Genomic DNA, 26,809 nt, shown 5'->3' on the forward strand with positions numbered 1-26,809 from the left:
ATAACAACATGAGCTTTGTTTTTTTTTACTGTAACTTATGGACCTCCATTGTGTAGTGGCTAAGATTTCTGACTGATACATTCACAGGCCACCTGGAGTCAAGCCCACATAGGTGGAAATCCTGACTCTGGCAGCCAGTCCAGTCCACCCACCTCTTTATCCTTCCCTTGGGGATGATTGATAAACTAGATACCTGGCTTAGACTAAAGTATATTTACATACATATAGCATTTATGAGATGGATTTGATTTAAGAAACTAGTTGTCTTAGCTATCTTAGAAAAAAAAAAGTTCAGGTGCACCATTTAACCCTTAACCAAATAAGCTTCTGATCTGTAAGAACAATAAATAAAAGGCTATACTTTTTCTCACAGTAGTTTACATGACAAGGACTATAACTTGTAAATCTTTAAAAAGAGCCAACACTATCTATTAATTTACAGATGTGTCTCATGGACATCTGCAAGAAATACTTCAGAGGGGTGCAAAGGTGACAAAATATTAGATAAAAACTGGGAAATGATAAAAATTACTCAACAGATCATTTATTTTTGTTTTATAAACTTAAGAAATAACTAACTACTTAGTTATTAGAAAACTGCTACTGCATGTTTCTAGTTTTTTCTAAATTCATCAGTCACATCTCAAATCAATCTGTAATTACTCTCAGTTAGTCTAAGCTTAATGAATACTCATCACAGTGAGTCCAGATTAGAGATCATCTGCCACCAGAGATGTTAAGCCATATTTTTGCTCTTCTCTTTTCATTACACTTTTCACCGAGCTAAATGACCCTTCCACAATGCAGGATGTTACTGATAATGTTAAAGCAAACAATATTTCTTGCTGAATGGAAGGAAGCAGGTGAGCACACTTCAGCAACTCAACAAGCCCACTTTCAAATACATAAAGTTTTTACTTCTTCTTTGACTACATCTCAAGCCAAGCGAAAGCTTCAGCTACCAAGTTTTCATTTTCATACAATTCGTAGATGTTAGCAATCTGGATTTTGAATTATGTATATCCAATTTGAGCCATTTATACTAGGTGAAGACAAAAAAAATTGCTTGTTCCATGTAGTAACCTGTCTTCCCAGCAATGAGATAACTAAATCCAAGCTTCACACATACAAAATCATTGACAAAACTATTCCTCCACTGCTGGGGGAATTTTCTTTACACACGGCAAGCTCCAGCCATGTACAAAGGTCTAAATCAAGCCCAAACGCCATATCTTTCTTTATCTTTTCTTCACACTCACAGATTAGTTCACTTTGCACATGGGACAAATGTATAGTAAGAATTAGTGAGAGGATTTTCCAGTGTTTCTGTAGTCATCTGCTTCACTGCCAAACTTAAAGGCTTGGAACATTTCCAGTTGTGCTACTTTTTTCCAGATAAAGTACTGTTATTTGTGACACATTAAAATGATTAACAATATAGGAAATAACTTCTGCTTCACAGCAATATCCAGCTGATACACAATGCTTATTTTTGGTTTGTTTCTAATGGCCTAAAATGTAAGTTTCATTAACTAGTGCATTTCAGTGTCAAGTGCTTGAACTATGATTTCTTGCAATTTTACGAAAATCTTTGTACTCTGTGAAAGGCACAATAATGAAGACTCCCTCCATCCTATAATGAAGAGAACTTGGAATAAACCATGCATCATTGCACTGTGACTTAACTATACTTGATGGAAACAGCACAGCCCCTTTGCATCCTTCATAAAATCATAATTTACTGGGGGTGTCAATCTATCTATATCTCTCATGCCTGCTCCAACAGGAACTCCCTCTAGGGGGTGACCATGGCTATAGAGTCCATAACTAGTGAACTCCATTGTGGCTTCTTAGCCTTTATTGCCCCACCCCTAACAGGCCACCTAAAGTTCCTCCTGACTACTTCTACCTAATACTCCTACATACTGCTTGGACCTAATATTTTTACCTAAAGCTCCTGCCTACATGTTCCTACCAATCACTTCTATCTACCACTCCTATCATTTTGCCAAAAGGCAGGGCTAGTGCACAGTCCTCACCAAAGGAAAATTTAGAATTACAAAGAATGAGCTGTGTGTGTTAAGTGTTAATATGACAAAGAGAGATTGTATGTTTGTGGGCAGAATGCCAGTGGTCCATGTGTGGGTGAGGCAGAAAGAAAAGACATGCTACCTGGGTCAGAGGAGTGCAGCTTGGATAAGTCATTACAAACACACTGTGTTTGTTTAAGATCATAGTTTTCTAAATGAGCTTCTAAATGATCCTTAGGATCATCATCAGCACATTGACTGCATTCAACTTATTGTGTTGAACTTCAATTGGAGCTGGTTTTTTCTACATTTCTTACCTTCTTTCCCATTTAATTCACTGATATTTCTAATCCATTCAATTTATCCTTTGTTACAAACCAGAAAGCTGAGAGTAAATGAGAATAAGAGCAAGGTTATTAGGTACAGTAGGGTTGAGGGACAAGTCAACTGTGAGGTAAGTTTGAATGGAGAAAAACTGGAGGAAGTGAAGTGTTTTAGATATCTGGGAGTGGATTTGGCAGCAGATGGAACCATGGTAGCAGAAGTGAATCATAGGGTGGGGGAGGGGGCGAAAGTTCTGGGAGCGTTGAAGAATGTGTGGAAGTCGAGAACATTATCTCGGAAAGCAAAAATGGGTATGTTTGAAGGAATAGTGGTTCCAACAATGTTACATGGTTGCGAGGCATGGGCTATGGATAGAGTTGTGCACAGGAGGGTGGATGTGCTGGAAATGAGATGTTTGAGGACAATATGTGGTGTGAGGTGGTTTGATCGAGTAAGTAATAATAGGGTAAGAGAGATGTGTGGTAATAAAAAGAGCGTGGCTGAGAGAATAGAAGAGGGTGTTTTGAAATGGTTTGGTCACATGGAGAGAATGAGTGAGGAAAGATTGACCAAGAGGATATACGTGTCAGAGGTGGAGGGAATGAGAAGTAGGAGACCAAATTGGAGGTGGAAAGATGGAGTGAAAAAGATTTTGAGTGATCAAGGCCTGAACACACAGGAGGGTGAAAGGTGTGCAAGGAATAGAGTGAATTGGAACAATGTGGTATATCGGGGTCGACATGCTGTCAATGGATTGAACCAGGGCATGAGAAGCGTCTGAGGTAAACCATGGAAAGTTCTGTGGGGCCTGGATGTGGAAAGGGAGCTGTGGTTTCGGTGCGTTATTACATGACAGCTAGAGATTGAGTGTGAACAAATGTGGCCTTTGTTGTCTTTTCCTAGCGCTACCTCACACACATAAGGGAGGAGGGGGTCATTATTTTATGTGTGGTGGGGTGGCGATGGAAATGAATAAAGGCAGATAGTATGTATTATCCTTCCTCCTTTTGGAAAATTAAAAAAAAAAAAATGAGAGGGGAGGATTTCCAGCCCCCCCGCTCCCTTCCCTTTTAGTCACCTTCTACGACACGCAGGGAATACGTGGGAAGTATTCTTTCTCCTCTATCCCTAGATGAGGATATTCCCTCAAAGGCCCAGTCCTCTGTTCTTAACGATACCTCGCTAATGCAGGAAATGGCGAATAGTATGAAAGAGATAAGAAAGTATGTATTATGTACATGTGTATATATGTATATGTCTGTGTGTGTATATATATGTATACGTTGAGATGTATAGGTATGTATATCTGCGTGTGTGAACGTGTATGTATATACATGTTTATGTCGGTGGGCCATTCTTTCGTTTGTTTCCTTGCGCTACCTCGTTAACGCAGGAGACAGTGACAAAGCAAAATAAATAAATAAATAACAAACCTTTTGACGTCCTTTTCTCAAATTTGATGTCTTTTTTTCAATACAAATACAATGGACGATGAGTATAGCTTCAACTAAGACAGACCCTTAGATGCAATTGAATGTACAAATGTACAACATGCATTAAAATAAACCAAAATATTGTTCAAAACTTAGTGAAATTATGTGGTGACAACCTAGTAAATTGCTTACACTTAATCTAGATAATTTCAATACTAATGTTATGATGGTAACTAATTTATGTTTTAAAAAGTAAATACACATACCTAGTTTGATGCAGGTCACTGTCGGAAGTAAAGGTGAATATAACATTCCAAGCCAACAATGTCTGGCCATATACAATATCCAACACATGCCTAGGAATCATAAGCTCTATGTCTCCTATGACAGCCCCAAATGAGCTTGTGGCCAATCACCTTGCGTGTTAAGTCGACTAGGAAGGTTGATATGAACATAATGATCCAATCCAAGATTGCCAGTTTGTAATGCTGCCAGTTTGTAATGCTGCTGACCAACATAGGTCTCCCACATCTTAGCTGATCTCACTCTTCACTGTAGGGACAATTGTACAGTGAGTAAATATCATTTATTTGTGTAGGAATACATCTGTCTTTGTAATATAACATATACCTTCAGCCAATATACCATACATTTTCTGCTTTATCCAGTTTTCTCTGAACTCCTCAAAGTTTATACATAAAGCATTTTTGACTTTAGATTCCTCCCACAACATTATATCAACCTCTCATCCTTGATATGAGGTACTCTCCTTTATGAGCTTCAAAGTAGACCACAAAGAGTGGCAGAAATCCTCCTATGCAGAGGTGTAAATGACTACTACCTGTGTTTTACAAGGTGAGATCTATATTGTGTCCTCTACGATCTACACAGCTTTTGATAGTGTCCCATCTACACCAAAATTCTAATATGTAAACTTTGCAAATGCATATCTTCTGCCTTTTCGCTTTCACTCTTTTCTCTTATATCCCACTTTCCCTCTTGATGGTCCACTCAAATAAATGCTAATGGATACCCTCTCCATCTCATCAAAAGTGGTGTTCCTCATGGTTCTGCTCCGCTTCCTATACTTTTTCTAGTTTTAATCAAGGATCTTTCTTAAACAAAATGATCAAATGCAATTACATCTTAACTCAATCTTGCATTCCTATAATACTTTCAAACCTATTCCATCTTCTCTTGTTTCATCTATATCTCATGCTACTATAAGCACTACAGTACACTAATGCTGATTTAAGATTTTCCAATGAGGACAACATAACCCAGTAAAGCTTACCAACTTTACAATTTTTTCATCTTATATTATTTTTTTTATTTTGCTTTGTCGCTGTCTACCGCATTAGTGAGGTAGCGCATAGAAACAGACGAAAGAATGGCCCAACCCACCCACATACACATGTATATACATACACGTCCACACACACAAATATACATACCTATATCTCAACGTACACATATATATACACACACAGACATATACATATATACACCTGCACATAATTCATACAGTCTGCCTTTATTTATTCCCATTGCCACCTCGCCACACATGGAATAACATCCCCCTCCCCCCTCATGTGTGCGAGGTAGCGCTAGGAAAAGACAACAAAGGCCCCATTCATTCACACTCAGTCTCTAGCTGTCATGTAATAATGCCCAAAACCACAGCTCCCTTTCCACGTCCAGGCCCCACACAACTTTCCATGGTTTACCCCAGACGCTTCACAAGCCCTGATTCAATCCATTGGCAGCATGTCGACCCTGGTATACCACATCGTTCCACTTCACTCTATTCCTGGCCCGCCTTTCACCCTCCTGCATGTTCAGGCCTTGATCATTCAAAATCTTTTTCACTCCATCTTTCCACCTCCAATTTGGTCTCCCACTTCTCCTCGTTCCCTCCACCTCCGACACATATATCCTCTTGGTCAGTCTTTCCTCACTCATTCTCTCCATGTGACCAAACCATTTCAAAACACCCTCTTCTGCTCTCTCAACCAAGCTCTTTTTATTTCCACACATCTCTCTTACCCTTACATTACTTACTCGATCAAACCAACTCACACCACATATTGTCCTCAAACATCTCATTTCCAGCACATCCACCCTCCTCCACACAACTCTATCCATAGCCCACGCCTCACAACCATACAACATTGTTGGAACCACTATTCCTTCAAACATACCCATTTTTGCTTTCCGATATAATGTTCTCGACTTCCAAACATTCTTCAAGGCTCTCAGGATTTTCACCCCCTCCCCCACTCTATGATTCACTTCCGCTTCCATGGTTCCATCCGCTGCCAGATCCACTCCCAGATATCTAAAACACTTTACTTCCTCCAGTTTTTCTCCATTCAAACTTACCCCCCAATTGACTTGACCCTCACTCCTAATGTACCTAATAACCTTGCTCTTATTCACATTTACTCTTAACTTTCTTCTTTCACACACTTTACCAAACTCAGTCACCAGCTTCTGCAGTTTCTCACATGAATCAGCCACCAGCGCTGTATCATCAGCGAACAACAACTGACTCACTTCCCAAACTCTCTCATCCACAACAGACTGCATACTTGCCCCTCTTTCCAAAACTCTTGCATTCACCTCCCTAACAACCCCATCCATAAACAAATTAAACAACCATGGAGACATCATACACCCCTGCCTCAAACCTATCTATATATAATTTTGACTAGGAACTCTGGGCCTGAGCTAAACTAGGGTAAACCAATAAATTATCACATCAAAAGAGAAAAATCCACGTGTCTGGACATTGTGCAAATCTCACTTACTCTTCTTCCACAACCAAAGGCTGCAAGGAAGAAATGTCAAAAGGAAACACTGCAGTACTATATTGTCCATAAAGTTTTATAACTGCTGGAGATCTAGAAATCTACTACATTAGTGTATAACGTGAAGCAACCCCAAAGACAATAAGACACACAATTTCAAGACCTGTAACTGGAGAAGTGGGTTCCTCTAAATGGATACTTTCCTATACAGGAAGGCTTGTCAGGACATGGCACAGTAAGATTTTGAGTCTATGCTCAAATCACCACCAGTGATTCAAGGATATTTCATGGTCTCACCTCTCTAAGGTAACACCCTATTACAGCATCAATTCTTATAAGGCAAAGTACATTGACAGCAACCAACATTTTGGCAAGAAAATCAAAATAACCCCTTACAATATAAATATGTCTATGGTCTGGCCATCATCAATGAATTCAACGAATTAATATCAATCTTTAAAATTTTCTCAGCATAAAATGGACCACATCCAAAATAGTGAGGTGCCAGCATTATAATATCAGTTGCAACTGGCTTTGCACAATTAGGCATCAATTAACATTCTTCTGTCTACATTTCCAAAATTAAACTACCTAATTATTGCATTTTATCAATCTATGAACATTATTGTTCATATTACTTCCTCTTATTCTAAACCTAGACAGCATGTTACTCTCTTTTCTTCAGTAAAAGAAATCTTGTCCTACCTGCCCATCCAGTTTTTGTAACTTAGCCTTAACCTAACCACAAAAATATTCTTATGCCTTTTCTTTCCATATGTATAAGATTATATGACTCTACTTTCAATCATACCACTTTATATTTCTAAAGTTTTCTTTCATCTCATCTCTTTTTAGTAATTCCTCTAAAAAGATTCCTTTAGACAATACTTTTTAGTTATGTTGATGCACAAGAAAACAAATCTCATTCTGATTATCTCATCTTAAATATCAAAAAATAGTATAAGGGATACAACTGCCTTGATCCATTTCCCCTTGGATTTGCTCATTCCACACTCACTAATAAATCTTTTGTACTCATTGTTATTAAACTTTCTATTTTGTACTCATCATCATTAAACTTTCTATCTCTATGTGTTTTACATCCTAATGTTATATACCACTGTCTGACCATATTTTCAAGTATCTCAACTTCAGCTTCTTTCCCTTGAATTATCACAATCTGTCCATATAGGTATATCAGTAATTATCTTTTGGGCAACGTCCTAAATTACTTCCATCTTTTACCTTTTTCATAACCGAAGACTAAGAATGCACTGCCAACAAATGATTTCATCCATACAGAATACATTGACTTTATAACTCTAGCTGAGCATTAATAGATTAAAGGAAATGAATTAATAGATTAAAGGGAATGAATAAAGGCAGCAAGTATGAATTATGTACACGTGTATATATGTATATGTCTGTGTATGTATATATATGTATAAGTTGAAATGTATAGGTATGTATATGAGCGTGTGGACGTGTATGTATGTACATGTGTATGTGGGTGGGTTGGGCCATTCTTTCGTCTGTTTTTCCTTGCGCTACCTTGCTAATGCAGGAGACAGCGACAAAGTATAATAAATAAATAAAATGTCTGTGTATGTGTATGTATATGCTGATATGTTTGTGTATGTATATGTACGTGTAAGGGCGTATATGTGCATATATGGGTATATGAGTGGATGGGTTGTTCTTTGTCTGTTTCCTAGCACCATCTCACTGATGCAAGAAATGGAGATCAAAGGTACTCCCATCTTCCTCCAAACACTTCGGACAAATCTTCTTTGTCATTCTTTCTTTTCTAATCCTCTCCATATGACGGAACTATTTCAACACACCCTCTAAATCAGACTGCACTAACAACCACACTTCTCTCCTACAATGTCATTCCTTATATAATCAATGCACCTTACACCACATATTTCCTCACACATTCTCCATTCTCTTCTTTTTGTCTGCATTCAGGGCCCTAAGACCCACAAGCAGAAAACAGTGTCAGAACTACTTCAGATATATACATCTTTGCCCTAAAAGATACTGATTTCAAATTCCTTAATGCCCCAAGGACCTTACCTCCTTCTCCTTCCCTATGTACTGATTTATCAAGAATTCATAACTTATAACTTATTAAGCTATCTCTTTTAAAATTGCTTAAATGTAAACATAGAACACAGGACAATACTTACACTTGTAATGAATCTTGGCCAATGAAGCTAGAATACTCTTAGGAGGGTGAGAAAATAGCACTATTGTAAGCTGATTGTGAGGTGGAGACCACTGGAGATCCTGAAGTGCTATACCCGCCTAGGGTTACAGGTGGCAAATATCCTCCTGCTGGAGTACCAAAATAGTTAAACAAGATGGAGTATGATGAAAAAAACATTCTTTGTTAAACTGTCCTCACTAATTAGAGTGCAACTCTTTCTTCAAATGCAGAAAGGGGTTAGTAAAAAAAGTCTCAACAGCAAAATAAGGATTCTCCTTTTAGATATTACACAATTCAAGATCTCACAACAGACAATCAGTAGTGTCCACATGCTAGCAAAAAGAACCATGCCACCACACTCCCTGAGGAAAACTCAAAACCTTTAAGGAATCTTAGCAAGAAACTTCTAAACTAAGCAACCAAAAAAATAAAATATATTTCATGCATTTGAATTCAATTAAAAATAAAGATCCAAAAGACATTAAGAAAACATACCTACTATAAGATAATCAACATATGGACTACCTAGACGTGCAGGAGAAATTGGGGATGGGGTACTGCTGGTGGGCCTCGAATCCCCATTAAACTATGAGTTTGTGGTACCCCAGGTTTATCCGGTCCCAGTCTAAAACAGACAAATAATTATAAAATTCACATGTTAAAAAGGCATACACTCCTGAACAGCAATACAAGAAGCATACTCCCTAAAATTTCATGTTCATCAATTCTAACCAGAATATACATGGTAACACATACTCACTTAAAATTTCTAAAATTCTAATATTCTATTCCAGATTCTATAGGACACTTGTAAGGTTTGCTAAGATAATGGCATGGACACATATAGAGAAAACAAAGCTCATGGAGCAGCACTCCAAGTCTGGTTCGATCATTCAAGCTCACAGAGACTTAATGTTCGAACCAAATTTCAAGAACAGCTCCAAAATCCTTGCTCTCTCAATATCAGTCCACTCCACCATTTTACCATATCTTATCAATGTCCTTTATGATATGAAATCTAAGTTAAAGACAGGTGCAGAACCATGTGTTTACATACAGAGATAGACTGCATTTTCAAATAAAAGAAGTGGACTAAAAAATCATTAATCTCACCAATCAACTATGTCCATCAACCGTACTGAACCTAATAACCTTGCTCTTATCCACATTTACTCTCAGCTTTCTTCTTTCACACACTTTACCAAACTCAGTCACCAACTTCTGCAGTTTCGCACCTGAATCAGCCACTAGCGTTGTATCATCAACAAACAACAACTGACACTTCCCAAGCCCTTTCATCCACAACAGACTGCATACTTACCCTTCTCCCTCCAAAATATCTTTTTATTCTCCCTAGAATTTAATGACACTCCCACCCCCAACTCTCATTTGCCCTCTTTTTCTCCTCTTGCACCTTTCTCTTTGACCTCCTGCCACTTTCTTTTGTACATTTCCTAGTCATTTGCACTACTTCCCTGCAAAAATCGTCCAAACGCCTCTCTCTTCTCTTTCACTAACACTCTTACTTCTTCATCCCACCACTCACTACCCTTTCCAATCTGCTCACCTCCCACCTTTCTAATGCCATAAGCATCTTTTGCGCAAGCCATCACTGCTTCCCCAAATACATCCCATTCGTCCCCCACTCCCCTTATGTCATTTGATCTCACCTTTTGCTATTCTGCACTCAATCTCTCCTGGTACTTCACACAAATCTCCTTTCCAAGCTCACTTATTCTCACCACTCTCTTCACCCAAAAACTCTCTCCTTTTCTAAAACCACTACAAATCTTCACCTACGCCTCCACAAGATACTGATCAGACATCCCTCCAGCTGCCCCTCTCAGCACATTAACATCCAAAAGTCTCTTTCACGCACCTTGCCTATCAATTAACATGTAATCCAATAATGCTCTCTGGCCATCTCTCCTACTTGCGTAGGCATATCTCTCTTTCTAAACCAGATATTCCCAAGCACCAATCCTTTTTCAGCACACAAATCTACAAGCTCTTCACCATTTCCATTTACAACATTGAACACCCCATGTACACCAATCATACCCTCAACTGACACATCACATCACTAACCTTTGCATTTAAATCACCCATAACTATAACCCAGTCTAATGCATCAGAACTGTTCCCAAAATGCTTGTATAATATGTAAACAGGCATAAAAAATAATCATGAATAAATCTGCATCATAAGCTCTCCTCCAGTCTCCCACTGGATGCTATATGATAACTTTAGTACTATCCTTTGGCCATACAAGTTATAATGACTCACTTTTCTGTACATATTTAACTTTACATCCTTTAAATCCTCCCCTCCTTGTATTTTTTTTTTAACTTTCTAAAATGGGAAACAGAAGAAGGAGTCACGCGGGGAGTGCTCATCCTCCTCGAAGGCTCAGATTGGGGTGTCTAAATGTGTGTGGATGTAACCAAGATGTAAAAAAAGGAGAGATAGGTAGTATGTTTGAGGAAAGGAACCTGGATGTTTTGGCTCTGAGTGAAACAAAGCTCAAGAGTAAAGGGGAAGAGTGGTTTGGGAATGTCTTGGGAGTAAAGTCAGGAGTTAGTGAGAGGACAAGAGCAAGGGAAGGAGTAGCAGTACTCCTGAAACAGGAGTTGTGGGAGTATGTGATAGAATGTAAGAAAGTAAATTCTCGATTAATATGGGTAAAACTGAAAGTTGATGGAGAGAGATGGGTGATTATTGGTGCATATGCACCTGGGCATGAGAAGAAAGATCATGAGAGGCAAGTGTTTTGGGAGTAGCTGAATGAGTGTGTTAGTGGTTTTGATGCACGAGACCGGGTTATAGTGATGGGTGATTTGAATGCAAAGGTGAGTAATGTGGCAGTTGAGGGAATAATTGGTATACATGGGGTGTTCAGTGTTGTAAATGGAAATGGCGAAGAGCTTGTAGATTTATGTGCTGAAAAAGGACTGATGATTGGGAATACCTGGTTTAAAAAGTGAGATATACATAAGTATACTTATGTAAGTAGGAGAGATGGCCAGAGAGCGTTATTGGATTTCGTGTTAATTGACAGGCGCGCGAAAGAGAGACTTTTGGATGTTAATGTGCTGAGAGGTGCAACTGGAGGGATGTCTGATCATTATCTTGTGGAGGCTAAGGTGAAGATTTGTATGGGTTTTCAGAAAAGAAGAGTGAATGTTGGGGTGAAGAGGGTGGTGAGAGTAAGTGAGCTTGGGAAGGAGACTTGTGTGAGGGAGTACCAGGAGAGACTGAGTACAGAATGGAAAAAGGTGAGAACAATGGAAGTAAGGGGAGTGGGGGAGGAATGGGATGTATTTAGGGAATCAGTGATGGATTGCACAAAAGATGCTTGTGGCATGAGAAGAGTGGGAGGTGGGTTGATTAGAAAGGGTAGTGAGTGGTGGGATGAAGAAGTAAGAGTAATAGTGAAAGAGAAGAGAGAGGCATTTGGACGATTTTTGCAGGGAAAAAATGCAATTGAGTGGGAGATGTATAAAAGAAAGAGACAGGAGGTCAAGAGAAAGGTGCAAGAGGTGAAAAAAAGGGCAAATGAGAGTTGGGGTGAGAGAGTATCATTAAATTTTAGGGAGAATAAAAAGATGTTCTGGAAGGAGGTAAATAAAGTGCGTAAGACAAGGGAGCAAATGGGAACTTCAGTGAAGGGCGCAAATGGGGAGGTGATAACAAGTCGTGGTGATGTGAGAAGGAGATGGAGTGAGTATTTTGAAGGTTTGTTGAATGTGTTTGATGATAGAGTGGCAGATATAGGGTGTTTTGGTCGAGGAGGTGTGCAAAGTGAGAGGATTAGGGAAAATGATTTGGTAAACAGAGAAGAGGTAGTAAAAGCTTTGCGGAAGATGAAAGCCGGCAAGGCAGCAGGTTTGGATGGTATTGCAGTGGAATTTATTAAAAAAGGGGGTGACTGTAATGTTGACTGGTTGGTAAGGTTATTTAATGTATGTATGACTCATGGTGAGGTGCCTGAGGACTGGCGGAATGCGTGCATAGTGCCATTGTACAAAGGCAAAGGGGATAAGAGTGAGTGCTTAAATTACAGAGGTATAAGTTTGTTGAGTATTCCTGGTAAATTATATGGGAGGGTATTGATTGAGAGGGTGAAGGCATGTACAGAGCATCAGATTGGGGAAGAGCAGTGTGGTTTCAGAAGTGGTAGAGGATGTGTGGATCAGGTGTTTGCTTTGAAGAATGTATGTGAGAAATACTTAGAAAAACAAATGGATTTGTATGTAGCATTTATGGATCTGGAGAAGGCATATGATAGAGTTGATAGAGATGCTCTGTGGAAGGTATTAAGAATATATGGTGTGGGAGGCAAGTTGTTAGAAGCAGTGAAAAGTTTTTATCGAGGATGTAAGGCATGTGTACATGTAGGAAGAGAGGAAAGTGACTGGTTCTCAGTGAATGTAGGTTTGTGGCAGGGGTGTGTGATGTCTCCATGGTTGTTTAATCTGTTTATGGATGGGGTTGTTAGGGAGGTGAATGCAAGAGTTTTGGAAAGAGGGGCAAGTATGAAGTCTTTTGGGGATGAGAGAGCTTGTTAAGTGAGTCAGTTGTTGTTTGCTGATGATACAGCGCTGGTGGCTGATTCATGTGAGAAACTGCAGAAGCTGGTGACTGAGTTTGGTAAAGTGTGTGAAAGAAGAAAGTTAAGAGTAAATGTGAATAAGAGCAAGGTTATTAGGTACAGTAGGGTTGAGGGTCAAGTCAATTGGGAGGTGAGTTTGAATGGAGAAAAACTGGAGGAAGTGAAGTGTTTTAGATATCTGGGAGTGGATCTGGCAGCGGATGGAACCATGGAAGCGGAAGTGGATCATAGGGTGGGGGAGGGGGCAAAAATTCTGGGAGCCTTGAAGAATGTGTGGAAGTCGAGAACATTATCTCGGAAAGCAAAAATGGGTATGTTTGAAGGAATAGTGGTTCCAACAATGTTGTATGGTTGCGAGGCGTGGGCTATGGATAGAGTTGTGCACAGGAGGATGGATGTGCTGGAAATGAGATGTTTGAGGACAATGTGTGGTGTGAGGTGGTTTGATCGAGTAAGTAACGTAAGGGTAAGAGAGATGTGTGGAAATAAAAAGAGAGTGGTTGAGAGAGCAGAAGAGGGTGTTTTGAAATGGTTTGGGCACATGGAGAGAATGAGCGAGGAAAGATTGACCAAGAGGATATATGTGTCGGAGGTGGAGGGAACGAGGAGAAGAGGGAGACCAAATTGGAGGTGGAAAGATGGTGAAAAAGATTTTGTGTGATCGGGGCCTGAACATGCAGGAGGGTGAAAGGAGGGCAAGGAATAGAGTGAATTGGAGCGATGTGGTATACCGGGGTTGACGTGCTGTCAGTGGATTGAATCAAGGCATGTGAAGCGTCTGGGGTAAACCATGGAAAGCTGTGTAGGTATGTATATTTGCGTGTGTGGACGTATGTATATACATGTTATGGGGGTGGGCTGGGCCATTTCTTTCGTCTGTTTCCTTGCGCTACCTCGCAAACGCGGGAGACAGCGACAAAGCAAAAAGAAAAAAAAAAATCTATATCTTATTGTTATCTTATCGTTATTGGATTACGTGTTAATTGATAGACGCACGAAAGAGAGACTTTTGGATGTTAATGTGCTGAGAGGTGCAACTGGAGGGATGTCTGATCATTATCTTGTGGAAGCAAAGGTGAAGATTTGTGGGGGTTTTCAGAAAAGAAGAGAGAATGTTGGGGTGAAAAGAGTGGGGAGAGTAAGTGAGCTTGGGAAGGAGACCTGTGTGAGGAAGTACCAGGAGAGACTGAGTACAGAATGGAAAAAGGTGAGAAAAAAGGAGGTAAGGGGAGTGGGGGAGGAATGGGATGTATTTAGGGAAGCAGTGATGGCTTGCGCAAAAGATGCTTGTGGCATGAGAAGCGTGGGAGGTGGGTTGATTAGAAAGGGTAGTGAGTGGTGGGATGAAGAAGCAAGAGTATTAGTGAAAGAGAAGAGTGAGGCATTTAAACGATTTTTGCAGGGAAAAAATGCAAATGAGTGGGAGAGGTATAAAAGAAAGAGGCAGGAGGTCAAGAGAAAGGTGCAAGAGGTGAAAAAGAGGGCAAATGAGAGTTGGGGTGAGAGAGTATCATTAAATTTCAGGGAGAATAAAAAGATGTTTTGGAAGGAGGTAAATAAAGTGCGTAAGACAAGGGAGCAAATGGGAACTTCAGTGAAGGGGGCTAATGGGGAGGTGATAATAAGTAGTGGTGATGTGAGAAGGAGATGGAGTGAGTATTTTGAAGGTTTGTTGAATGTGTTTGATGACAGAGTGGCAGATGTGGGGTGTCTTGGTCGAGGTAGTGTGCAAAGTGAGAGGGTTGGGGAAAATGATTTAGTAAATAGAGAAGAGGTAGTACAAGCTTTATGGAAGATGAAAGCCGGCAAAGCAGCAGGTGTGGATGGTATTGCAGTGGAATTTATTAAAAAAGGAGGTGACTGTATTGTTGACTGGTTGGTAAGGTTATTTAATGTATGTATGATTCATGGTGAGGTGCCTGAGGATTGGCGGAATGCTTGCATAGTGCCATTGTACAAAGGCAAAGGGGATAAGAGTGAGTGCTCAAATTACAGAGGTATAAGTTTGTTGAGTATTCCTGGTAAATTATATGGGAGGGTATTGATTGAGAGGGTGAAGGCATGTACAGAGCATCAGACTGGGGAAGAGCAGTATGGTTTCAGAAGTGGTAGAGGATGTGTGGATCAGGTGTTTGCTCTGAAGAATGTATGTGAGAAATACTTAGAAAAACAAATGGATTTGTATGCAGCATTTATGGATCTGGAGAAGGCATATGATAGAGTTGATAGAGATGCTCTGTGGAAGGTATTAAGAATATATGGTGTGGGAGGCAAGTTGTTAGAAGCAGTGAAAAGTTTTTATCGAGGATGTAAGGCATGTGTACGTGTAGGAAGAGAGGAAAGTGATTGGTTCTCAGTGAATGTAGGTTTGCGGCAGGGGTGTGTGATGTCTCCATGCTTGTTTAATTTGTTTATGGATGGGGTTGTTAGGGAGGTGAATGCAAGAGTTTTGGAAAGAGGGGCAAGTATGCAGTCTGTTGTGGATGAGAGTGTTTGGGAAGTGAGTCAGTTGTTGTTCGCTGATGATACAGCGCTGGTGGCTGATTCATGTAAGAAACTGCAGAAGCTGGTGACTGAGTTTGGTAAAGTGTATGAAAGAAGAAAGTTGAGAGTAGATGTGAATAAGAGCAGGGTTATTAGGTACAGTAGGGTTGAGGGTCAAGTCAATTGGGAGGTAAGTTTGAATGGAGAAAAGCTGGAGGAAGTAAAGTGTTTTGGATATCTGGGAGTGGATCTGGCAGCGGATGGAACCATGGAAGCGGAAGTGAGTCATGGAGTAGGGGAGGGGGCGAAAATTCTGGGAGCCTTGAAGAATGTTTGGAAGTCGAGAACATCATCTCGGAAAGCAAAAATGGGTATGTTTGAAGGAATAGTGGTTCCAACAATGTTGTATGGTTGCGAGGCGTGGGCTATGGATAGAGTTGTGCACAGGAGGGTGGATGTGCTGGAAATGAGATGTTTGAGGACAATATGTGGTGTGAGGTGGTTTGATCGAGTAAGTAATGTAAGGGTGAGAGAGATGTGTGGAAATAAAAAGAGTGTGGTTGAGAGAGCAGAAGAGGGTGTTTTGAAATGGTTTGGTCACATGGAGAGAGTGAGTGGGGAAAGACTGACCTAGAGGATATATGTGTCAGAGGTGGAGAGAACGAGGAGAAGTGGGAGACCAAATTGGAGGTGGAAAGATGGAGTGAAAAAGATTTTGAGTGATCGGGGCCTGAACATGCAGGAGGGTGAAAGGCGTGCAAGGAATAGAGTGAATTGGAACGATGTGGTATACCAGGGTCGACGTGCTGTCAATGGATTGAACCAGGGTATGTGAAGCATCTGGGGTAAACCATGCAAAGCTGTGTAGGTATGTATATTTGCGTGTGTGGACGTATGTATATACATGTTATGGGGGTGGGCTGGGCCATTTCTTTCGTCTGTTTCCTTGCGCTACCTCACAAACGCGGGAGACAGCGACAAAGCAAAAAGAAAAAAAAAAATCTATATCTTATTGTTATCTTATCGTTATTGGATTACGTGTTAATTGATAGACGCACGAAAGAGAGACTTTTGGATGTTAATGTGCTGAGAGGTGCAACTGGAGGGATGTCTGATCATTATCTTGTGGAAGCAAAGGTGAAGATTTGTGGGGGTTTTCAGAAAAGAAGAGAGAATGTTGGGGTGAAAAGAGTGGGAGAGTAAGTGAGCTTGGGAAGGAGACCTGTGTGAGGAAGTACCAGGAGAGACTGAGTACAGAATGGAAAAAGGTGAGAAAAAAGGAGGTAAGGGGAGTGGGGGAGGAATGGGATGTATTTAGGGAAGCAGTGATGGCTTGCGCAAAAGATGCTTGTGGCATGAGAAGCGTGGGAGGTGGGTTGATTAGAAAGGGTAGTGAGTGGTGGGATGAAGAAGCAAGAGTATTAGTGAAAGAGAAGAGTGAGGCATTTAAACGATTTTTGCAGGGAAAAAATGCAAATGAGTGGGAGAGGTATAAAAGAAAGAGGCAGGAGGTCAAGAGAAAGGTGCAAGAGGTGAAAAAGAGGGCAAATGAGAGTTGGGGTGAGAGAGTATCATTAAATTTCAGGGAGAATAAAAAGATGTTTTGGAAGGAGGTAAATAAAGTGCGTAAGACAAGGGAGCAAATGGGAACTTCAGTGAAGGGGGCTAATGGGGAGGTGATAATAAGTAGTGGTGATGTGAGAAGGAGATGGAGTGAGTATTTTGAAGGTTTGTTGAATGTGTTTGATGACAGAGTGGCAGATGTGGGGTGTCTTGGTCGAGGTAGTGTGCAAAGTGAGAGGGTTGGGGAAAATGATTTAGTAAATAGAGAAGAGGTAGTACAAGCTTTATGGAAGATGAAAGCCGGCAAAGCAGCAGGTGTGGATGGTATTGCAGTGGAATTTATTAAAAAAGGAGGTGACTGTATTGTTGACTGGTTGGTAAGGTTATTTAATGTATGTATGATTCATGGTGAGGTGCCTGAGGATTGGCGGAATGCTTGCATAGTGCCATTGTACAAAGGCAAAGGGGATAAGAGTGAGTGCTCAAATTACAGAGGTATAAGTTTGTTGAGTATTCCTGGTAAATTATATGGGAGGGTATTGATTGAGAGGGTGAAGGCATGTACAGAGCATCAGACTGGGGAAGAGCAGTATGGTTTCAGAAGTGGTAGAGGATGTGTGGATCAGGTGTTTGCTCTGAAGAATGTATGTGAGAAATACTTAGAAAAACAAATGGATTTGTATGCAGCATTTATGGATCTGGAGAAGGCATATGATAGAGTTGATAGAGATGCTCTGTGGAAGGTATTAAGAATATATGGTGTGGGAGGCAAGTTGTTAGAAGCAGTGAAAAGTTTTTATCGAGGATGTAAGGCATGTGTACGTGTAGGAAGAGAGGAAAGTGATTGGTTCTCAGTGAATGTAGGTTTGCGGCAGGGGTGTGTGATGTCTCCATGCTTGTTTAATTTGTTTATGGATGGGGTTGTTAGGGAGGTGAATGCATGAGTTTTGGAAAGAGGGGCAAGTATGCAGTCTGTTGTGGATGAGAGAGTTTGGGAAGTGAGTCAGTTGTTGTTCGCTGATGATACAGCGCTGGTGGCTGATTCATGTAAGAAACTGCAGAAGCTGGTGACTGAGTTTGGTAAAGTGTATGAAAGAAGAAAGTTGAGAGTAAATGTGAATAAGAGCAGGGTTATTAGGTACAGTAGGGTTGAGGGTCAAGTCAATTGGGAGGTAAGTTTGAATGGAGAAAAGCTGGAGGAAGTAAAGTGTTTTGGATATCTGGGAGTGGATCTGGCAGCGGATGGAACCATGGAAGCGGAAGTGAGTCATGGGGTAGGGGAGGGGGCGAAAATTCTGGGAGCCTTGAAGAATGTTTGGAAGTCGAGAACATCATCTCGGAAAGCAAAAATGGGTATGTTTGAAGGAATAGTGGTTCCAACAATGTTGTATGGTTGCGAGGCGTGGGCTATGGATAGAGTTGTGCACAGGAGGGTGGATGTGCTGGAAATGAGACGTTTGAGGACAATATGTGGTGTGAGGTGGTTTGATCGAGTAAGTAATGTAAGGGTGAGAGAGATGTGTGGAAATAAAAAGAGTGTGGTTGAGAGAGCAGAAGAGGGTGTTTTGAAATGGTTTGGTCACATGGAGAGAGTGAGTGGGGAAAGACTGACCTAGAGGATATATGTGTCAGAGGTGGAGAGAACGAGGAGAAGTGGGAGACCAAATTGGAGGTGGAAAGATGGAGTGAAAAAGATTTTGAGTGATCGGGGCCTGAACATGCAGGAGGGTGAAAGGCGTGCAAGGAATAGAGTGAATTGGAACGATGTGGTATACCAGGGTCGACGTGCTGTCAATGGATTGAACCAGGGTATGTGAAGCATCTGGGGTAAACCATGCAAAGTGTGTGGGGCCTGGATGTGGAAAGGGAGCAGTGGTTTCGGTGCATTATTACATGACAGCTAGAGACTGAGTGTGAACGAATGGGGCCTTTGGTGTCTTTCCTAGCGCTACCTCGCACACATGAGGGGGGAGGGGGTTGTTATTCCATGTTTGGTGAGGTGGCGATGGGAACAAATAAAGGCAGACAGTATGAATTATGTACATGTGTATATATGTATATGTCTGTGTGTGTATATATATGTGTACATTGAGATGTATAGGTATGTATATTGTGCGTGTGTGGACATGTATGTATATACATGCGTATGTGGGCGGGTTGGGCCATTCTTTCGTCTGTTTCCTTGCGCTACATCGCTAACGCGGGGAACAGCGACAAAGCAAAACAAATAAATATATTTATATTTTATTTATATTTATTATACTTTGTCGCTGTCTCCCGCGTTTGCGAGGTAGCGCAAGGAAACAGACGAAAGAAATGGCCCAACCCCCCCACATACACATGTATATACATACGTCCACACACGCAAATATACACACCTACACAGCTTTCCATGGTTTACCCCAGACGCTTCACATGCCTTGATTCAATCCACTGACAGCACGTCAACCCCGGTATACCACATCGCTCCAATTTACTCTATTCCTTGCCCTCCTTTCACCCTCCTGCATGTTCAGGCCCCGATCACACAAAATCTTTTTCACTCCATCTTTCCACCTCCAATTTGGTCTCCCTCTTCTCCTCGTTCCCTCCACCTCCGACACATATATCCTCTTGGTCAATCTTTCCTCACTCATTCTCTCCATGTGACCAAACCACTTCAAAACACCCTCTTCTGCTCTCTCAACCACGCTCTTTTTATTTCCACACATCTCTCTTACCCTTTCGTTACTCACTCGATCAAACCACCTCACACCACACATTGTCCTCAAACATCTCATTTCCAGCACATCCATCCTCCTGTGCACAACTCTATCCATAGCCCACGCCTCGCAACCATACAACATTGTTGGAACCACTATTCCTTCAAACATACCCATTTTTGCTTTCCGAGATAATGTTCTCGACTTCCACACATTTTTCAAGGCCCCCAGAATTTTCGCCCCCTCCCCCACCCTATGATCCACTTCCGCTTCCATGTTTCCATCCGCTGCCAGATCCACTCCCAGATATCTAAAACACTTCACTTCCTCCAGTTTTTCTCCATTCAAACTCACCTCCCAATTGACTTGATCCTCAACCCTACTGTACCTAATAACCTTGCTCTTTTTCACATTTACTCTTAACTTTCTTCTTCCACACACTTTACCAAACTCAGTCACCAGCTTCTGCAGTTTCTCACATGAATCAGCCACCAGCGCTGTATCATCAGCGAACAACAACTGACTCACTTCCCAAGCTCTCTCATCCCCAACAGACTTCATACTTGCCCCTCTTTCCAAAACTCATGCATTTACCTCCCTAACAACCCCATCCATAAACAAATTAAACAACCATGGAGACATCACACACCCCTGCCGCAAACCTACATTCACTGAGAACCAATCACTTTCCTCTCTTCCTACACGTACACATGCCTTACATCCTCGATAAAAACTTTTCACTGCTTCTAACAACTTTCCTCCCACACCATATATTCTTAATACCTTCCACAGAGCATCTCTATCAACTCTATCATATGCCTTCTCCAGATCCATAAATGCTACATACAAATCCATTTGCTTTTCTAAGTATTTCTCACATACATTCTTCAAAGCAAACACCTGATCCACACATCCTCTACCACTTCTGAAACCACACTGCTCTTCCCCAATCTGATGCTCTGTACATGCCTTCACCCTCTCGATCAATGCCCTCCCATATAATTTACCAGGAATACTCAACAAACTTATACCTCTGTAATTTGAGCACTCACTCTTATCCCCTTTGCCTTTGTACAATGGCACTGCACGCATTCCGCCAATCCTCAGGCACCTCACCATGAGTCATACATACATTAAATAACCTTACCAACCAGTCAACAATACAGTCACCCCCTTTTTTAATAAATTCCACTGCAATACCATCCAAACCTGCTGCCTTGCCAGCTTTCATCTTCCGCAAAGCTTTCACTACCTCTTCTCTGTTTACCAAATCATTTTCCCTAACCCTCTCACTTTGCACACCACCTCGACCAAAACACCCTATATCTGCCACTCTATCATCAAACACATTCAACAAACCTTCAAAATACTCACTCCATCTCCTTCTCACATCACCACTACTTGTTATCACCTCCCCATTTGCGCCCTTCACTGAAGTTCCCATTTGCTCCCTTGTCTTACGCACTTTATTTACCTCCTTCCGGAACATCTTTTTATTCTCCCTAAAATTTAATGATACTCTCTCACCCCAACTCTCATTTGCCCTTTTTTTCGCCTCTTGCACCTTTCTCTTGACCTCCTGTCTCTTTCTTTTATACATCTCCCACTCAATTGCATTTTTTCCCTGCGACTAGAGGGGACGGGAGCAGGGGGCCGGAAATCCTCCCCTCCTTGTATTAACTTTCTAAAATGGGAAACAGAAGAAGGAGTCACGCGGGGAGTGCTCATCCTCCTCGAAGGCTCAGAGTGGGGTGCCTAAATGTGTGTGGATGTAACCAAGATGTAAAAAAAGGAGAGATAGGTAGTATGTTTGAGGAAAGGAACCTGGATGTTTTGGCTCTGAGTGAAACGAAGCTCAAGGGTAAAGGGGAAGAGTGGTTTGGGAATGTCTGGGGAGTAAAGTCAGGGGTTAGTGAGAGGACAAGAGCAAGGGAAGGAGTAGCAATACTCCTGAAACAGGAGTTGTGGGAGTATGTGATAGAATGTAAGAAAGTAAATTCTCGATTAATATGGGTAAAACTGAAAGTTGATGGAGAGAGGTGGGTGATTATTGGTACATATGCACCTGGGCATGAGAAGAAAGATCATGAGAGGCAAGTGTTTTGGGAGTAGCTGAATGAGTGTGTTAGTGGTTTTGATGCACGAGACCAGGTTATAGTGATGGGTGATTTGAATGCAAAGGTGAGTAATGTGGCAGTTGAGGGAATAATTGGTATACATGGGGTGTTCAGTGTTGTAAATGGAAATGGTGAAGAGCTTGTAGATTTATGTGCTGAAAAAGGACTGATGATTGGGAATACCTGGTTTAAAAAGCGAGATATACATAAGTATACTTATGTAAGTAGGAGAGATGGCCAGAGAGCGTTATTGGATTACGTGTTAATTGACAGGCGTGCGAAAGAGAGACTTTTGGATGTTAATGTGCTGAGAGGTGCAACTGGAGGGATGTCTGATCATTATCTTGTGGAGGCAAAGGTGAAGATTTGTATGGGTTTTCAGAAAAGAAGAGTGAATGTTGGGGTGAAGAGGGTGGTGAGAGTAAGTGAGCTTGGGAAGGAGACCTGTGTGAGGAAGTACCAGGAGAGACTGAGTACAGAATGGAAAAAGGTGAGAACAATGGAAGTAAGGGGAGTGGGGGAGGAATGGGATGTATTTAGGAAATCAGTGATGGATTGCGCAAAAGATGCTTGTGGCATGAGAAGAAAATAAATATATCTATATCTTATTCTATATTGAAAACAGAAACTAAAGATTATTCTTTCCCTTACTATGAGCAACTTTCTTCAAGCATTCACGTGCAAATGTATGATGCAACCTTGGCACCATGGTGACGTCAATGGCCTAATGTCCAGCATGAAAATGCCTTAAAACACCTAATTATGTACATGTGTATATATGTATATGTCTGTCTGTGTATATATATGTGTACATTGAGATGTATAGGTATGTATATTGTGCGTGTGTGGACATGTATGTATATACATGTGTATGTGGGCGGGTTGGGCCATTCTTTCGTCTGTTTCCTTGCGCTACCTCGCTAACGCGGGAGACAGCGACAAAGCAAAATAAATAAATATATCTATATCTTATTCTATATTGAAAACAGAAACTAAAGATTATTCTTTCCCTTACTATGAGCAACTTTCTTCAAGCATTCACGTGCAAATGTATGATGCAACCTCGGCACCCTGGTGATGTCAATGGCCTAATGTCCAGCATGAAAATGACTTAAAACACCTAATTTCTTCTGCATATCTTTCCTTGTTCTGTTCTCAACAGAAACAAATATCACTTAATCGACATTTTCCATTGTGTTTTTATGAGATTTATAAGGGTTTTCACTATTGGAAAACATTAAAATCAAGTGGCAGAACTGGATGAAACTAATGATTAGAAGTACCACCCAAAGTAGTCTGCAGCTATTGCACTAGTGCCATTTAAAATTCTTGACTCTTTTTATATATTTTCTAAGTTTCTGAAATAACCACCCAATTCAGCAACAACTTATGTTTTGGTGACTTACAACAGGGCATTTCTATATAAATTTTCTAATCCATCCTAACATATCTTTCAAAACCAAACACTCAAAAACTCTTCACCCTCAACAACAAGTCCTGTACATACCTACCGTCATTATTACCCATCTTTTGATACTCTACCATATATTCTACAGCAAAATTTTCTTACTACTCTATGATTATCTCACACATCTTAAATTTCATCAGATAGGCAGAGTTACCTGGAGGCAAAAAAAAGATCTTTTGTTGGCTGTGGGGATCCAGGTGTGGACACTGAAGTTGTGGAAAAATGACGGGTTGTTTCATTTTGACTTGTACCTCCACCGCCTCCAATGCATCCAATCTGACATATAAGAAGTTTGAATGTAATGCATAATTCACATAAAGCTGTAGTCATATGGACACACAGAAGCAAATAAAATGTTCTTTTATGAAATCTATAGAGCAACAAAATACACTTGCAACACAATCTGCAGGATGGATGTGTGTTAGCTGAATTACTTTAGTTAAGGGGGAAAAGAATGCTAACATATATATGAAAATAAAGTTTCAACTTGGATCTTTGGTAAGCTCTGTAACTATGAATTAACAGAAAATTTTGCAAAAACAACACTGATCAAAAGTCTAAGACCAGTTACTGCATATTCAGGTAGGTATAGTGGGACTAGATATGAAGCTGTACATATGATTACATGAGACACGTCGCAATGACCAGAACAAAAGTTAGAAAAAAACTTTTATGAAGAATGACAATTAACCGAGAGATTTACTTTCTTCTCATTACCCAAGTCATATAAACCCACAACACCTAACAGAGCAGTCTAATAATTCTTCAGAGTATACATAACTTTCACATACTTTCCTTGCTTTAAACGAGTTATCTACAAAAAATTTGCAAAACCTTTGGTGTTTACCATAAAGCTTTGTAAATTTATAAGGTGTGATTTGTTTGAATAACTGAACAATGGGCATTTCATACATCTGGGGGGAAAGGTAGTCCATTAGAGGATAAGTTCCAATACATCCTGAATTTCTGCAAAACGAAGCACTAGAAACTGTTTCAAATTCAAACCTCTATGTGACGCAACCCCATACCTACTTATCATTCCCTCCACCACTTTGTCCTAAACCCTCCCCATATTTGATGTTTGTGGAAAGAATGTCAGAAGTCCACATGTGGGTTAGGCAGAAAGAAAAAGCAGCTACGTGAGTGCAGCTTGACAACCACTGAAATGCTGGCTCACTACACATGCTCTCACTAACCCTTTCAATACTCAGGTGGGTAATAGAGGTAATATACCTCCCTAGTTGATGAATGCTTACCAACTACTACCAAATGATCTCTATGTAAACCTATAATACATCTGTATACCAGTTACCTATTACATATAACGGGCAGACACAACACACTCCTGGGTAATACATAAAAATCCCACCATGGTTTACTCACTATATTCTAAACAAGACTTTTCTACAATTTCTCTTCTTCAAGATTAACAGTAATACTTGACAATGGTGCTTACAGAAGTTGCAGGGGAAGCTCCCATTAAAAAGGAAGGAAGATAAGTGCTGGCAGTTGTACTAACAGGTTTGGTGTGTGAAGGAGCTGCTGGGGACCCAAAAGGACTGCCTAAGTTCATTGGTTCCATCTGTCAAAAAAGTATATAAAATCACTCACTAATCTTTTAACAATTCAATAATCTATGTACTTTGATACGTAATGTTTTTCATTCATGTATAAACAAGTTTAGGAGAAAATATAGTCCCTAAATACAATCTATATATATATCTAACTTCATACCAATCCCCTAATACAAAGATGGTAATAAAAAGAAATCTATATACCACAGGTCTTCCCATTATAACAAAAACAGGGGAATGGTGCTGGCGAATTAGCTAAAACCGTAAATCATATTCCCACAGGGTTCAGTACGTCAGCTTGTCGGTGAACTGACACCCTACCTACAGCAATGGCAAAATACAACACATGACTGCCCCATTTTCTCCCCAAAAAATGGCATATTTCTAGTCTTGTTTAGAAAATATTTTTAACTTTTGGAAAGAAGTCAAGTAAAAATTGGGTCAAAGGATCACACACCCTATGGGACTGATTCAAGGTCTGAAGTCATTACTTACACAACAACAACAGCAACGCGAATAACCCATGTGGCAATGACAGGTCTAGGTAAAGGGGTGAAGGTCATATGACACGTTGGTTATTCAAACTTAAGCTCTGAAAGTCTAACTTAAGTGGAATATTAACTTTACTTTTGGTTCAACACACGAACGGCAGCACCCTAATGAACCCAACTTTCTTTACAGTGATCTCTGCTGGGAGAAAACACGCTCCCAAACAACTTAAAGATGTGACTTTCGTCGACTGTGATACAATAAAGTTATTTCATTAATCACACAGTCTGTATTCTTATAAAAAGAATATTAAAACTAGGGCCTGAAAATCATCCTGAACTCAAAATGTAAACTTATGAACAAGTACCACCAATATGATCTTCTAACAAAACAAAATTTACCTTACTAACGAATCTTTTAATTCCTTGGCTGCAGAGTCTTCAAGCACGATTAAATTTACTCGAAAAAAAGATAAACACTAGTCACGTGTTTTTTAAATTCCTCTTCCACCTTCTTCACTTTAAATATGTCGACCGTAATGGCTGCAGGTACCACAAGCTCAAATGACCTTCTGTAAAATAGTCTAAATTTTCTTTAGTATTCACAGATATAATAAAAAATGTCTGACGGACATTAATGATATATTTGTACATACATAGTATAAACTGCAACTTAGAATGATTCTTTTTTTATTTAAAACAGATGCTCAGTTGATCTTTTCCCGTAGATTTTTTTACTATGCAAATCTTTCTGCGAGATATTGTTAGTGTGATAAGAAATGACAAAGAATATATTTGAAACAAGGATTAGGTAAACTCAACATAACAGTAGAAGTTCGAGGTATGCAGAGAGTAATGATAAATTGATTAGCTCATGCCCAAATACCGGTATAATTGCACCACATATGAACTTTAAATGCCTTAAGTTTGAGTTTATATCCTTAAAATGTTTTATCTTTCTTATATCTGTCTTGGTTTCTATAGTACAAGTA

At 40.3% G+C, this 26,809-nt stretch overlaps 1 protein-coding gene across 4 annotated transcripts in view; it reads right to left on the minus strand.

Moving 5' to 3' along the window:
* LOC139765084 (uncharacterized) overlaps positions 1-26,395 on the minus strand; it is a 47,393-nt gene extending 20,998 nt beyond the window's left edge. The window contains exons 1-6 of one of the 4 annotated variants that reach the window (XR_011716569.1): positions 26,220-26,395; positions 25,212-25,337; positions 23,910-24,031; positions 9,305-9,434; positions 8,790-8,937; positions 4,054-4,339 (exon numbers count right to left, since the gene is read on the minus strand). Coding sequence is in view for 3 of the 4 variants with exons in the window: in XM_071692243.1 (XP_071548344.1) it covers positions 9,335-9,434; positions 23,910-24,031; positions 25,212-25,337 (348 nt within the window). In the remaining variant the exon portion in view is untranslated. The remainder of the gene's footprint in view (positions 1-4,053; positions 4,340-8,789; positions 8,938-9,304; positions 9,435-23,909; positions 24,032-25,211; positions 25,338-26,219) is intronic. The other 3 variants (XM_071692243.1, XM_071692242.1, XM_071692244.1) reach the window with 3 other exon arrangements.
* Positions 26,396-26,809: the final 414 nt, after the last annotated feature.

Source organism: Panulirus ornatus, chromosome 52 (genome assembly GCF_036320965.1).
Source record: "Panulirus ornatus isolate Po-2019 chromosome 52, ASM3632096v1, whole genome shotgun sequence".
Taxonomy (NCBI): Eukaryota; Metazoa; Arthropoda; class Malacostraca; order Decapoda; family Palinuridae; genus Panulirus; species Panulirus ornatus.